The following is a 16,959-nucleotide window of genomic DNA, read 5'->3' as shown; positions in this document are numbered from 1 at the left end:
GCATCACTCCACTAATTCAAAGATATTTAAACTAATCAGATATCAGACTTAGAATAGAAATAGAATTAACTCCTTGCATCTTACAGATGGTGAGATTTATAATACCACACATCATCTGTAAAATTAATATCAGCTATCTTCCTTACTGTCTATAATGTTCACCTTGCTAAGACTTAAGTTAGACAACGCTGAGTTTGGCGATATTTTTAATTCATGTCAACCTTTCTCTGCCCACACCTGTTATATAGTTATACTGCTTAAAATAAATTGTTATTGGCACTGATTACGTCACATGTCCTGTTTGCAAGGTATGTTGTTCAATTCCAGTGACATCATTCATAAGTTTGCCGTTAATGCAGACCACTCAGAACAGAAGATAGTGAATGCCTGGGTGCTGGTAATGCACTGGAATCATAATGGAGATCTCTGCAAACACTCAAGATCCCAATCCCATCCATTCTGGGATAATTCAGGCCAGTGCCAGGCTTTTGCATTTTTCAGTTTTTGGGCATCAACATTAACTACCTCCACCCACCATCGGCCTACTAATATTATTTATTAGGTATATAAGTACTGCATAGCATTACTATTTTAGTTTTAAATTTATTTTTTGGATATGTCTTTACACTTCCATAATCATGTTCCTTCCAAACATACTATTTTTGGCATTCATTTACAAGCATAGGTCTACTTTCATTCATAAAAGGAAACAGGAATAGTTCCCTGGACCACTGCTGTCACAACTGACTACTGCCAAATGATCAGCTGAGCTTTGGAGGGGTCCTCAGAAAGCGCAAGCAGATTAGTCACTTCCCACACTATTCTCTGTTCTCTGAACTCTGCAGTCTTGAAGATGAACTGGACACACCAAGGTCACAATTCAACTTTCTAATTTAAATTTTCAACTGGAAGTTCCCTGACTGCCTGTTGAAGGCTGTGGGCAAACATGGGAGGTGAAACAGCAGCTTTCCTTTTGAAGGGCCACCACAGTTGAAGGTCCAAAAGTATGCTTCAAAGGAAATTCATCTGGTCCTCTCCATCCTGGTCAAAATTTCCAAGAGGTAGACAGGCAGCTTTGAGAGTAACATTACTAGTTCAGTCATCAGGTAATGCTTCCACTTGAGGTATTTAAAGGAGGGATAGGGAAAATTGGGAACAGGAGGAAAGAAGACTGGAGAAGCAGAGAAAAATCATGGGAAGCAGCAGACTGGCTTAATAATGGGTTTAAATATTCTCATTTTGAGGTTGAAGACAGAGCAAGCAAAGAAGCCCTTTTAAAAGGAGGTAGAACTGATGTCATCAGAAGCAAGATATTCTTATTGTTCCTTTTTCCATTTTAATTTTCTGTCCTTAATTCATTTTTGTACAGATTTGACTCTTTTATCAAAACTTCTAGGTAAAACTGCTCAGTAGGGTTGCTGTCAGAAATGTTATAGAGAGCCACCACCCTATCAATTTGAAGTGATGCATTCAAAGAGAAGAAGCATTAAGCAATTTTACTTTCCTGCTTAAAAATAGAATCACAGGTCTCTACAGAATATCATTATAACTCTTAAACTGGTCAAATTCTTTCTTGTAAAGTTACATTCTGCCTGGCTACTTTCTAGCAGTAGTTTCAGTTGGACAAGAAGTCACTCTCAACTCCTTCTAAACAGCACCAATAGCCGCTATGTTCTTTTAAACAGATGTTGTAATCTCCTCCAGAAGTAGAAACATATCTTACTCTTTTTCAGTTGTTTCATGTCTTTTCTACATACACACACACAAATTAGTCATTAAGGCTACTCCTGGAAGAAAGTTGTAGACATCAGCCATGGTCAAACAAACCTAACTCAGTTATGCTAAGAAGTACACCTGGTAATATTACCTGAAATGATAGATTTGTAGGTTTAGGGAAGTTCTAGTAACATGGTTCATCATTAGAAATAGAGACAAATCCATTTAATGTTTCATGTTTTAATGCATTTCCTCTTTTGTGTAATCAAAGTGTATTTGAATTCTTTGCAGGTGAACGCTGGTCACTGAAATTGTTCCACATCCTGTCATCATTTAATGTCATTTGCTGTTTCTCTTCAATCATATTTTCTCTCATTTTCTGTCCTCATTCTCCTCCTCCTCCTCTGTAAATATGTCTGAAAATATTTTGACTAAGCAAAGCAAATATGGAAAAAAAATTGTATGCACCACCATAGAAAACACATATCCAATACATGTACCGCCCAATTCTCTCCTGAAGAGTTCCAGGCTAGTGCCCTGCATGGTGAAGCTGTCAGTCTTGGCATTACTTATACACTCAATCTTCAGAAGTCCTAAGTTGAGCTTGTTGGTTTGTTTTTTTGTTTTTCTGTCTTTACTCTGAAAGGAGCAAATGAATATGAAGTACTCTTCAGGACTAGAGGAGATGATCCAGTTTAGGTCAGGACTAGGTCAAAATGTGCTTGCACTCTGTCAAGAACAGAAGTGTGCTATCTTTCACTATTGAGGAGCATTCTTGGAAAAATATACTGATCCAATGCAATCCATTACATAGCTCTTACTGAAAGCCAGCATCATGTAATTCTTACTGAAAGCCAGCATCATATAATTCTATAAGCCAAAAGAAGAACTTTCTACTCATCAAAAAAAGTAGTGCCCTCTTTTGTTACAGTTCTTTTGAGTGCACTCATCTGTGAGACAGAAATTCCTTCCCTGCTTCAGATGGTGCATACAAAGGTCTTATGTATTGTCAAGAGTCGTCTATCAAAGAAATTTCTTTTGGAGGTTTATTTATATACAGACTCTCTTTATTGTTCCAAGCCACCACTCTTAGAGAAAGAGTCTAATTTTTCTCTTGCATTACGAACTGAAGGTTCAAAATATATTTTAATATCCTCAAGGCTTATATAAGCACATCACAGGAAGGGAGAAAAGAGACCAAATGAAGCATAATCTTATCACAAAGCAATTTGACTATAGTCCACCTTTTACATATACATAAAAAAGAGAGTGCTTTATGGTCACTCTCTCAACCACCCTTTCTACCTTTCCTCGCTCTGACAGCTAGAAGTCTGTCCTCAGACTGAAATCAAAACAAAGGTCAACAGACCAAGGAATTTAGAAGGGAGATTTTATACAAACCCCTGCCATCAGAATGCCAATAGCTTTCAGAGGCAAGCATTCCTTTCACCAGAAAATAAGGTCTGCTTACACCCAGGAACAGATTCAGACCATTAGCCCTATTGATGAGCTATGTGAACTCAATGTACAATAATACTCACTCAATCTTTAGTCGTGCCCACCCTAGACAATGCTCAATGAAATACTCAGAATGGAAATCTTTGGTGGATATTTGGGTATTGCAGAGGTATCATAACGTAGAAATGGAATGGGATTATTGACAACCAGCTTGTTTAATTCTTTAATAAAATAATTAAATTCTGCATCCATCTCTTCAAAATTTTAGTTGAGCTTTTCTGCAGTAACTGTCTTCTTAGCCATAACATATCCCTATGAGTTACTTAGAACCAGTGATACTGATGCAAAGCTCTGTTCTCCTTTTGCTCTAGACAGCCTGGGACTAGTTTTGTCCAGGCAAACAAGCTTAAGTCTTCCTTTTTTTGCCATGTGTCAACCATCAGTGGTTATATCCACTTCCAGACCTTCACTTCCTCAGGATTTTTCTTGCCACGCCACCCTCAAGACAGACACTGAGCCAGCTTGTATTGCCCTTCCCATCACTCAAGGGCAGGAAACAACAAGTGAACAAATCCCTGTGATTCATCTCCACCTGTCTGTGGTGAGAGGAAGAAGGATTAAGATGCAGGGCTCTTTCACGAAGCTCTGCATTTGCAGATAACATACAAGACTAACCCAATTAAATGTTTCATAGTCTAAGAAAACAAGTATCTGAAGAAAAAAATAGAAAGTGTAAATGTTTTGCATGTTAGATATACAAGTCTTGTGGCACAAAACAATCACTCTTCAAGTAATAATTATCATTATATATATGCATAAGAGGGCAGAATTAGGCTGCACAAGACATCATAAATCTGGCACATTTCTTTACGTTTCAGTACTTGACTTAGTAAACTAAATGTTCTTTTACGCAGATCCAAATGAAGCCTTTAAAAAAAATATTAAAACACAGCACCCTATTTCCAGGGGTTTGTTATGTAAAAGACAAAGATAAAAATATTTTCACATAGATAACTGTAATAACTTGTCAATAAGGTTGATGCTAAATCTTCAGCATTACAACACAGTCTCTTTTACAGAGTTACTAATTAACTAATTAATGTTAGCAAAATAAACCTGCTGCTGGATACATGATATTGCCAGAGAAGTTTTAGCCTGATCATTTCCACTTTTCCACTGCAGAAAGTGTGGACTCCAAGACTCACAGATCAGATGCCAAAGATTTTGCCTGGGGAAGCCAAACTGGCTCTTCCATTAGCTTATCCAAAAATTCACAGTGTCACTGATAACATTTGGTTTTGAATGTTCTGTGGTTTTGACAAGGTGTCAACATTTTGTTGAGGAGAGTAAAGTGCAAAGAAGAAAACAATGCTTAAAAAAAAATGCAACTGAACTAAACAGAAAGAGAATGGAGCTGGAAGAAAAAGTATAGCTATAATTAGAGCTCTTTCTCTCTTGTAAATATCACATCTTTGACAACGATCAATTAACACAACTAATACAAGGTTTTGCTGCATTAAGCAAATGAGCACCTCATTCTCCATCATCTCTGCAGTAATCACATGTATGTATTAACAAAATCTATTCATTTTTCCCTTGAATTCTGCTACTGTAAACGGCAGCCTGCGTGCTACATCCTAGTGACAGTCTTTGGTCTGATGATATTGCAAGAAAACTAACAAGAACACATATGGGTTATCAGGTAATTGACTTTATGGTCACTGACAGTTGTGCTAACACTTTCATAGGAGTAGTAAAGAAGGCTCAAGAACTTGTTTACCCGTGTTCTATATGGCCAACAGATCATGCTTGTATCCTGCAAGTAACTCTCCCTACAAGTTTTAACAGTCAATGTAAATCCATTCTAAAATGCCTTAAACCAGAATACAGTGGTATCCCAAGAACTTGGTAGAGAAAAGGTAATAGGTAAGATACCTTAATAACAAAGTAAAAATTGCATTTCAGTATGAGTAAGTAGGTAAGTGTTAATCCTGTGGAGGATTTAGAAACTTTCATTAAAAATATCCCTGCATCCCTCTATATAGGCTATGGAGTACCACATAAGATATTCAAATCTATCACATCTCATCGGAGAATGTGCAAATCCCCCCTCCGTGTGTTTCATCCATTTTTCTGTGCCCCGATGCTCTGCTCCCTCTACTGCCAGGTAACTCAGTGACTCATATGTCTAACTTTTTCTGCCATCACTGCCATGATGAAGAGAGGGAGAGAGGGAAAGGATGTTCTAAGAGGAGACACTTTTCAGCACAGCAGTCTCCTATCCTTGCCTCTCTTGCAAACTGCCAGTATTAAGCAGAGAGAGGCTTAACACACCACCTCAAAGTCTCCATTTATTACTATGTGGATACAGACTGCCTCTGTTATGGCAGTTCTTAGTTTGAGTGCGTGACCTTTCCAACCTTAGTGTTCTTTACATTTTTTGTATGCAACAGCTAGTACAGTCTGCAGTGCACGTTTTATGCAAACTAATTTATGAGCTCCAGCACATCTACATTTCAGCTTTGTTTACTCAGCTTTCCTGTCTCTCCTTTTATAACTCCATTATCTTTCCTAATTAATGAAACTCTGTTTGAAAATCCTCTAGTTATATTTGAGTTTTCATTGAGCAAAAGCAGAGAAGCTAAACAATGCCTGTTAAAGCCATGTGACATTCATTATCCTTAGGTGTACTACTTACTTTTTGTCTGCTCTAATTTCCTTTTCCTATGTCCATCCAGATTAGAAAAGAAAACTGCATTTAAGGAGATAAATGCTTCCCTGATGTAATACATTTACCAGGTTACTTTTATAACAATTAGCAAAATATACAGGATTATCTACAAACTCAGTTAAGTCAATGAAATGCATTCTGTTTAAATACAAAAAGCTTCAGGGCAGATTCATAAATATTATCAGTCTGCAACTCACTTTTCCTCCACCTCCAATGATCATTACTCTGTCACAGTCATAATAGCGTAAGGCATTCAGCATTTGTCAGCTAACTCCTGGGAAAGTACTAATTGAGACAGTCTATTTATATAAATAAGTATCCAATATCTACAGTTAAAGTGGGAAAAAACCCAACAAAACAAAACCAACAAAAACCAAAACAAAATACTGTTTCTTCAATATCTTTGTATGGACTGTTTCAGAAATAGTCAGGCTCAAGCCTTCCTGAGGAGTCCAGTCTTTACTTTGTTCAATTGAATTCTGCTTTTTTCATTGCTTTGAGTTAAGCAATCCCAAAATAAGCAAATTTTGCTTTCCCTTGATTACCATATTTTTGAAATCTATTGTTAGAACTGTATTTACAAACTATGGTCCTTATTCCTTTTGGATTTTCAGAGCTCCTAATCCAGCATGTAGATGTCATCACAGCAGTAAATACGATTTCTCAGTCTACTGAGGGATGTACTTTTGTCCCTTGGGAAAAAAAGGTGTGAAATTTTCTTAAGCCAGGATGATCCTTCATATACATGTATGTATGGATGGATGCATATATATTTACACATACATATTTACATATACATACATGAAAAACCATGTATTTACACATGTTTTTTCATTTCTCTCAGTTTCTCCCTATAAACTACCTAATCTTTTTGAAATTGTGTCTGATATTTTGGCACCAGGAGGGGGTGTAGCCCACATTCATCTGAACACAACCATGTGTTCAAATGATGTTATTGTGCTTTTAAGCTCATTATTTTATTCTCTTAAAAAGAAGCTTCAAAGATGACATAAAATTCCCTGTAAGCGAAAGCACACCAATACCAAAACAGATCACTACACTTATAAAGACAATTTCCCACTTTTTCAGTTTGAAATGACAGGTGATAACAATATAAACAAAAATATCTTCGTGCTGCAAGATATTTTTATGACCCTGGTTCTGGTGTCTCTGGCAGTGGCAGCCCCTAGAAACAGAAGGTCTGGAGTCTGCAGAATGGGAGGTCTCCCAATGCTGGGAGAGGTGCTGGTCACAACCTCATGCTTATTCATAAAGCTTTCAATAGATATTACATGGAGAAAGAGGGGATTCTGCTGGTTAGTTGTCTACTTACATTGCAAATCTCCATTTTAGAAACTCATCATTTATTTTCCATTGCTTTTTCTACAAGGTTAGGTTGGAGAAGATTTTACTTAACAAGAATATCACTGCCTCTACAGTTCCTGTCTATTGTTTTAGTTTTATCTGCTAATATTCATCAGCAGTTTTAAGCAAGTTTGAGGATTTTCTGTTGAGCCCATGATTCAAGAACTTTAACCTGCACCTGACATGCTTCCCACTGGCACCTTTCTGGAAGGAAGAGTCTAAAGCTGGGACCTGAAAAGGGGTCGAGTTGTGGATCTGGATTGATAACTCAATCCTGTCAGGTTTATGTTTTTTGTACAGAAGTGTTTTGAAACACACACAGAGGAATTACATAATGCTGTAGAGAGGATTAATCTTCCCAGTTCACCACTTGAATCCATGTGAGCACATGTTGTAAACAGACTCTGAGCCTGCCCACTGAAAAGAATTATAGTAACCCCGCCAGTTGGAAAGTAGTAGGTTTTAACCTTTTAATTACTTAACTGCTCTATAAAACCAGACTGGTTTTGCAATTTCCTAGCCAAATCAGTGAGAGGGTTCAATAGACAGTGCTAACATGAGCCTCCTGCCGCTCCAAAAACCTATGGAGCTAATGCAAGAACTCCTTGCAATTGTCAGGACAGGAGGTGGCAATTAGTCTGCACCATGATGCAGTATGTGGATTTGGGGATCATGAACAAAATAAGGAAATGTCAGCAGCAGGGAGGCAGGTAGTCATCAGAAGAAATGGTACTTTGTTCTTTCTTTAACCAAAGAAAAGCCTAACTCATGGTGAAGCACAGGGACACAAGTCAGCTTTTAGCTAAACCAGATTTAAAACTCATAAAAATAAGAGATAGCTGATCAGCAGCCTCAGTGTGGCCATAAAATTGTGAGAAAATTTGAAGAGAAGAGTGACTGGTCTGATGTAGTACAAACATCCCACTGCAAAATAAATACCTACACCTCTTCCTAAAAATGGCTATGTAAAAAGTAGCATAGTGAAATGTATCTTAAAAAAATTAAAAAGTGCATACAGCATTACTAACAGCCATTCATATTAAATGCAGCTGGAAGCCCAGGGAGCCTGTGTGGAAACACTAATCTGTAAGCATCTGTAAGCAATGAAGGGCCCATCACTTTGTAACAATGCAGTAAGCAGCAGGAGACTCTCATATGGATTTATTTACTTATCAATGTGCTTCTAAGAGAACAAATCTTTTCTCAGTGGATTATGCTTTTAATAAATCATGTTGTTATTGAAAGAAGCTGTTAGCCATTGTCACCACGAGTGCCATCGGAACAAAATATCAGCGCTGTCAGTAAGCAGCAGTCTTGTTGAAATCTCATTAAATTACAGCAAAAGATCTCAGATGTTTTAGATCACATTGCACACAGGGGATTTTACTGCCTTTTTTTTCCTTCTAACTGAAGTTCATCCCCTCGTTTTGTCTCCTCGCAGGCTTTGTCTGACCGATTCACCCCAGACTCTGCAGAGTTTAAGCCAGGGCTCTCCAGAGGAGCAGAAGTCTGCCCCATCCTCTTCCGCCGCAGAAGCTGGGACTGACTCTAAAACGTCTACACGCTTCAAGGCTACACATCATTACCTTTCATTACAGGCCATAGGTCAATCAAATGAAGTGTTTGGAGGGATAAGGAGCCAAAAAATTCCCTCTTCTGTGAAACAGAGGAAAATAAGGACATGCCTTCTTTCTACACCCACAACCATATTGCTTTTTAAGAGAAAGACTTCCCCAAGATCAGTGAAACTTCCTAATGCCTACTGAGCTATATGAAAGGGGGGAAGAAAAAGGAAAGAAGAAAAAGGAAAAAACAAAAAGGAAAAAACAAAAAGGAAAAAGGAAAAAAAGAGGATGCCTTTATAAAGATACAAATTATTGTTTATGGCTCATGTAATTGCAATTAGACATTACCATCAGATTAATTTTTCAGTGTTCCTTGCTCTCTTTATTCCCCTCCCCCTGTATTTTGTACTATAATTTAGATAACACGAGCAAACCAACCACAAAAGCTTTTTAGCTTTCTTATTTTTAGGCCATGGTTTTAAGGCAGAGCAGCAGTGGAACAGCAGTGAGGTCACGTTGCTATGAACTATCCTGCCAAGCAACTTGTCGAGGGACTTCCTCTACATTAGTAACTAGATGTCACTAGAAATTGATGTCTCTGTATGGAATTTTTTTTTTTTTTAATTATAAAATTCTAATAAATGCCTCTTCTCTAACTGATGGGCTTAACATTTCCCAGAGACATGGTGGATTTCAGGAGATTGTTAAAGCAGGGAGTCAGTTCGTATTAAAAAGGTAACATACAACTCCCATGTTTCAAAATGCTGCAGGATATTTTTGGACAACCATTAAAAGTAGATTTTTAAACTTCTTGTTGGAAAAAAGGGATACCATTTCTGCAAAAAGCAAAATACTTTTTGTAGAGAAGAAAAGCTTTAAAAAACCGTAATTTTCTTTCATTTCAAAGGAAATTAATTTTCCTTAAATTTCTTTATAATTAATTAAATCTTCTATAATTTTAAATAAAATTAAACTCATCATCTAAAAAAAGCTTTAGCTTTCTTTGTTTGCTTAACACAAGTCATGCATTAACTGCAAATAATGTAACAGAGCCTTTGTTATCCTGTAGCCACATTATTCAACTGCAACCATGACAGAGGCTATAGATGATGTCTCATGGCTTGAGGCTTATTTCATTTGCCCGTGGCTTATTTCATTTGCCCGTGGCTGCTCATGTGAGAACACTGTTACACCTAGACTTCAAATGGCCTTTTGCCTGATGGTATCCAGTAACTCAGTAAGAGGCTCTGACTTTTACCTTTTCTCCACTCATATTCCGCTCATCTGAAATAATACCTTGGTCCTGACCTTCCAGATAAGGATACAGAGTTATTAAAACACATATTCTCCTGCACTGATGAGAAGAGGCAAAATACCTTGATTTAATCATACTGACTCTTAAAATTAAAAAATTAAGAAAATAACTATATCATGTCTTCCTGACCTTACAAATTACTTACCAAATTTTTAGGAGCCAAGAATTACACGGCACTTGCCTAAGACATACCTCAGAAAGTGTTTAAATCAGTTTACACATAGAAGATGACAAAGTGTCCCTTGAGTCCCTGTGGTCTATCACAGATGAAGCAAACACTGCTTGCAGCCAAGTCCTAAGGCAATTTGTAATGGTGGTCCCAGCAACACCCACTTGCTCCAGTCCTCTTACAGCAGGGATTTTTAATTGCCTACAAAAGCCTACGCAAACAGCCCTGTTGCTGGGGTGCAAAGATACAACGGACACTACAGTGAAGCCTCTCAAACGTCCATAAGTCAAAAGTGGTCATCGCTGATTAGTGTTTCACACAAGTTACACGTACACAGAAAGAGACCAATTTCCTTTCAATGAAGGAAGGTTGTAGGACTACTGCAGGTCTTAGGAGGGTGTGTGTAAGAACAGACCTCTTTTTAAATACTACAAACTGATTTTTGAGACATAGGAAATGAGTCTGATGGGGTCATAAGGGAACCAAGGTATGACCTTCTCAGCAGCTGAAGATGGAGAGCTTAGACTGCACTAAGTCAATGATTATAGGGCTTATTGTAACATCCTCTTAGGCTGTAAAAGAAAAAAAAAAAAAAATCCATGCTGTTGCTTATTTGTACTTCAGTTTGGGGGATTGTGAAGACCTCATTTAACTACATGTACTTGCTGTTGATAAATTTCTGCAGTGGTCTGGCAAGGGGGAAAAAACCAGTTTGTCCAAATGTAGTTCCTCAACATAGTGTCCATCTGCTTTTAGATTACTCTAAAAAAGAGATCCAGGTAGTGACTTCTTTTCTCACAACTCACTTGAATTCAGAAAGGTTACTTTGCATTTCTGTTATCATAATTGACAACTTAATTTGTTGCAGATGTTTTGAAGAAAGTTTAGAAATAGTAAGAGAAAAAATCATTTAAAAAATCAGCTAATGATATAAACTTTCTGAAGAAGGCAACAATCATAAAATTCCTTGCCTTTTAATAGTTTCCTTTTCTGTTTGTCTTCAAAAAACCAATATAGCTCTGACAAATAAAAAGTTAGAAACTGACTGAGGAACCAAAATAAATACTGAAACTATGATGAAAAGTGTATTTTGAGTGGAATTTTCAAAGACATCTCTCTCTGAAGCTGCTGTTGCTGCTGCCACAATTCTAATACTGCTCTGTGCTAACATGGCAGAAAATATCATGGATGAGAAGGTACAGCCAGTTTATCCTATTCTAAGGATTCATTAAAATGCCAAAAGGAGAACACATATAGAGAAAAGTTCCTATCCACTTCTAGTTATTCCAGGAGGATTGTTTTCTAGTTTGGTCAGAACAACTGCTGAGGATCATCCTTCTGTCAAGATCCAAACCCAAATGACAAAGACAATGAAATCCACAGACAGGTAATCCATCTTACTCAGCTCCCTATCCAACTCCTTGCATGCCACTCTTACTTGCTGCAGTGTCAGCTTGGAGCAGTCTGGAATTTGCATGAAATTACAGGTGGGTTGCTGGAGTTGCTTTAGTTATAACAATCTTTCCTTAAGTAACAATTACGGAGCAGAAGTGTTACGTGAATTCTTAAATGATGGTTAAGTAACTATAAAAGACCCCATATTCAAACTTTCTAAATTCAGATCAAAACTAGTAAGAGCTTTAAGTCCCAAGCTTGAATCACTACTTGTTTAGAATAAACAACCTATTTTAATGATAAAAACTAAATCAGTTTTAAACTGAGTTTAAATCAAATTCAAAATATAAAAAAATGTGGCAATTAAGAAATCAACCCATATTCAGTTTTGGAAGCTTGAATTTCTTTCCCAAAAGATGACACACACATGGGGGGCAAAAAAAAAAAAAAAAAATTACAAATTTCTAGCTTCTACATTTTAGATCAAATCCAGAAGAAGAAACAAAGAATAAGTACAGTGTTCATACATCCATTTCCCTCAGACTCATTCCTTATCATAATGTTGTAGTCATTACTAAGCTTTTAACAAGTATGCTGAGGGACGTTTCAGTCTGTTCTGTGAGCTCAGAATTATCCCTGAGGCTGAACTTCTATCCTGAGGTTATCCCTGAAACTGTTCATTCAGTCTTGTAACTAGGCCTACGGAGCAAGGCTGTACCTCTGAATAGTGGACTAAAGCCAGAATACCTAGTTTCACTCTGACACCCTGAAGTCCTAACGGGACGCTGAAATGTATGACAACTAGACATTGCTAGTTACTTGTCTCCCACTGACCTATGTTCCTGGCATTACACTGGGCCCTAGCCCAACTGACAATTATTTTCAATATCGTATCCATACAGTCATTCTGGACCATTATTCCCAAAGTTCTTATGTCTTAAAATATTTTAAAAACATTTTTCTGCAACAAAGACATCTTTTTTTTTTCTGCCAAAGTTGAATAAGGCTAACTGCTTCAGAAGTTCCATTTTCCTTCTAAAAAAACCCAAACCTAGAACATTTAGCTAAAATGGATGATTTACCAAATTTTCTGTCTGTACTTTGCAGCTCTGTTGAAAAAACAAGATTATCTTTTAAGATAAATTTTGCTCTTATTCAAGAACAGTCTCATGTTATTTCAATATCTATTCATTTCTGTTTCCCAGTAGTACAGAAATACATGAAAATGAAAAATATAATAAATAGGCAGTCTGGGAAATTTATTCATACTCAGAAAATGTCTTGGAATGGCTTCCAGTCAAATTATACACAGGGATGCAAATAGGATGGATTGTGGGAATTCTTTTATCCTAAACAATTTCTCTTTACTTATTTATCTGTGGTTCAGCTACTTCACCGATAAGCAAATTGACCTGCAAATCTCTTTCTGCCTGCATTAATCATATTATAGGTTTGAAGCACCCCTTCATAGTGCAAAGGAATCACAATTTATCATTCAGGACCAAGACAGTGAAATGAGTATGTTAGCTTTACTTCTTTCATTTACATACATTGAAATCAATTTACACACATTGCCCACTCATCACTGTACAATACTGGAGAAAAGCAACTCTTATCCTTCCAGATTAAGAGAATTTTTTCCCTATATTCAGACATGATTTACAAATTTAAAACTACTTTCTTTGAATAGCCTTCCTGAAACATGAGTTCAAGGAACTACGGGATTCTCTTCTAAATGCTAAAAAACAACAACAACAAACAACACCCACCCCCCCCCACCGCAAGCTTCCTGAAAAAGGCAAGAGGAGGAAGCGTTTACCAGCATCTTCAGAATAACTTCAAAATTTCATACTGTGAAAAACCGCAGTCATGAACACAAGCCAACTAAGCAACGTTTCTCTTTTTTGTACAAGTCAGGGAAAGTGAAGCTGCCTTCTCCTAATGCTCTAAATCACTGACTATCTTATTGTAAATATATAGTTATTACTTTTAGAAAGGAACATTTTAAAGTATTTAATATAATAGTAATAACATTTGAGGGGAAAATGTTTCATTAGTAAAGACATAAGTAGGATCTATGAGGAAAACACGTGGCCTAAACATATGCCTAGAAATTCTAGCCATATAATAAAACAGAAGGTGATACTCAACAGGCACCCATGGATCCATTGAGCCCATGGATCATTAAGCACATGTGAAGGTTCCTATAGCACTGGGGTGGTTGCAGTCCTGTCAGGATCTCACACTTAGTGTCACCCGTTTGAAGATCACATGAATGATGGCAGTGTAAACGCTTACAGAATAGGTACACTGAAGGAGCCTGATATAAATGAAACAAGCTGATAAGTGTGCATCATGGGGTGCTTTCTTCCATGGCTCACTCATCTTGCCCACGAAATTGTCCTTATAAATGCCCTACCATAGGAGTGAAAGCTTTGGTGGTGCAACTTGAAGTTTACTGAAGTCTATGGAGTTGCTTAACGCTCAGAAATTTTTCTACGCGACAATACATACTTAAATATAGATTTTACTTAGAGTACTTACCCACTTTTTGAAAATCATTATTATTGTATTTATATATAGTGGCTGTGGAGAATGAGTCACCTGGATCATTCAAAATTCTGAGCATTTTATTGATGGGACTGAAAATTTTACATAGCTACTGTCTACCTTATGGTCAGTATTAATTTTTTAATTACAGTTTCAACAATAAGGGGTAAGAACTTCAATATAAGAAAAAGTAGAAAATGCGGTGTCATATTGAGTGCAGATAACACAGTATCTCACAATGCAGTTTAGGACCCCGAATTTCTTCTTTGCAGCTTTGTAACTTTTCATATACTTATGTAAAATCAGTAACACTAATATAAACATAGTCTCAATGTGTACCCAACTGTCTTTATTCAAATCTATTCTTGTAGGTCTGATTATAGACATACAAAATCATTACATAGAAATACATGCTATATATTATATGCATTAATGCTAAGTTTCATTCTTTGGGACTAACAAATCAGGGAAGAAAAACTTACCATTCTTCTTATAGAACATGATTTCTCCTTTGAATTCTACCTTTTCCTCCAACGATTCCTCAATTTGAAGAATCATCTGCTCATTTGTCTCAGCACCAAGTAAAAATTTACAGCTGCAGCTCTTCTGCATGACTTCAGTTCGTGCAAATCCAGCAAGCTCACAGAAGCCATCTGAGCAGTAAACAATAGGGAATCCCTTAGCCACCTGAGCATTTGCAAGGATGAAGTTACTATCTGTAGAAGAACACAAAAGTAAAACATGAATTACAGTCTAAATTCTACATCATTTGACATAACACTTCCTTTAGCTTCACAGGAAGGCACAACTGGACATACATTTAAAAGCAAAGTCCCAACTGCCTGCAAACAAGAATGCAACTTCTGTTTTTAAACCATTAGTCTGAAATGAAATCAAGTCTAACAGTCCACAGAGCACCTTCATACGATGGTTCCTCATGGCTATGTACAGCTTGCCTCATTGCATCCTCAAGCAATAATTTATGATAACTGCCTCCGAGGTGGGTGTTAGCACATTAAAACAACCACTTGACCAAAGACTGGTGACAAAAGTGGAAGCTTTGGAGAAATTTCAAAGGTGTTATATTATGCTGCTACTCGGACTACTCTGCGGTCTGAACAGACACAGCTATATCTTAAAAAAAGCTAATCCCTCTATGTTTTCAATAAGCTAAACTTGACCTTTATCAACATTCAAACTAATTTCTTTTATATAATTTTGCAAGGGAATCCTTAAAATTAGAGTTGAGGGAATTCCAGGGCTACATGGAATTGTTTGTCCTTTGTCTTCTCTTTTTTTTTTTTTTTTTTGTGAGGGAAAAAGATTTCATCCAAAAGCATTGTTAGCTGTCTTCCAGAGCCCTACCATACTTCTCCTGTATGAAACAGGCACATCAAAGATTCACCATCCTGTTACACCTTAATGCACTTTATAATTTTTCAGTATATGTAAGATGCAACTATCATGTATGATAAATTCAAGAATAGTATAATGACATGGACATCAATCAACAAAAAGCGATCTTATAATTTGAGTTCAAATCTTTGGCAAACCTTGCAGCCTAACAGCTCATTTCCATCCCTTGCAAAAGTCTCTTTGAAGGTTTTGTGCTTTAGACTCTCATCTTCAGCTTACATCAACAGCTCTAGCACTTTACAGTCTTTTTAAATTAGTATGGAGACCCTTTCTAGATAATGTATGAAGTTCTCATACGGTTTTTTTACCTGTGTTTCCTTATCTTGAAGTGAAAAACAAAGTTTTATGGGAGGAATCTGACTACATTTCACATCGAGGGAGGAAAGATTATTATTTGCCTATTGCTTATTAAGGAATGTTTACCTTACAGCTTGCTGGAGGGAGCTTAGGAGCAGTCTAGTCCCAAGACAGATACCTCTAATTTTTCAGAATTATGTGCATGTGGATTCATGTGTATGTATTAAGGGAAAATACTATTAACTAACCCAGAATCCCTTGATAAGTATTCATAAATTTAAAGAGAAAAAATGAACTACTTTAATGGAAAACTCAGGCTGATACACCTAATCCCCATACAGGGATATATTATTAATGAATGGGGAAGGGAGGGACAGAATTCATAAACTAAAATAGAGGGAAAATAGGTCTGTTTCAGCCTTAACTGTCACAGTAGTTCTACATCCATGAAATTCCAACAACTTCAGCTACGTTACTCTTTATTTACCCAAGGGATAAAATACTATGGCTGATACTGCTAAGATTTCAGTGTTTTAAACACAATTCTGAGGTTTATTAAATGATCAATTTGCTCTTAAGACTTTGTTTCAGTTACTCACCTTTTGCTTAAATCTCATTAAAGTCTTTCAATAAATGATTGTTATATAAAACCAGACTTTTCTCATTTACCAAATAATGTGATTTAAAAATGCATTCTGGTTCAGTGCAGTGCTTGACTTAGTCTGTCATTTTTATTTGCCTAACTAGGGAATAAGTATCACTACTCCTATCATGCACTGACATGCTGCTCCCCCTGTCAACACAAAACTTAATCCCCACACTGCCAAAAGAATTAAAAACATATGCTTGCACTGCAGTTTAATGACGGCGTTACAGTGTAAGACCTGCAGATCACACATCCCAAATGCGTCTGTAGCTATCAAATTAATTTACCCCTGGGTTTCTTATTGTTTAAGATATAATTATGTGATGCAAAGACTTT

At 36.8% G+C, this 16,959-nt stretch overlaps 1 protein-coding gene across 1 annotated transcript in view; it reads right to left on the bottom strand.

The window, feature by feature from the left end:
- LOC104082299 (potassium voltage-gated channel subfamily H member 8-like) overlaps nt 1–14,980 on the bottom strand; it is a gene marked incomplete at both ends in the record, with an annotated part of 32,369 nt that extends 17,389 nt beyond the window's left edge. Inside the window, one exon of the mRNA XM_009585375.1 lies at nt 14,747–14,980. Coding sequence (XP_009583670.1) covers nt 14,747–14,980 — 234 coding nt within the window. The remainder of the gene's footprint in view (nt 1–14,746) is intronic.
- Nucleotides 14,981–16,959: the final 1,979 nt, after the last annotated feature.

The sequence above is a fragment of the Fulmarus glacialis genome, unplaced genomic scaffold, assembly GCF_000690835.1.
Source record: "Fulmarus glacialis isolate BGI_N327 unplaced genomic scaffold, ASM69083v1 scaffold2339, whole genome shotgun sequence".
NCBI lineage: Eukaryota > Metazoa > Chordata > Aves > Procellariiformes > Procellariidae > Fulmarus > Fulmarus glacialis.
The sequence above is the reverse complement of the archived record's forward strand: the minus strand, read 5'-3'. Positions and strand labels throughout refer to the sequence as shown.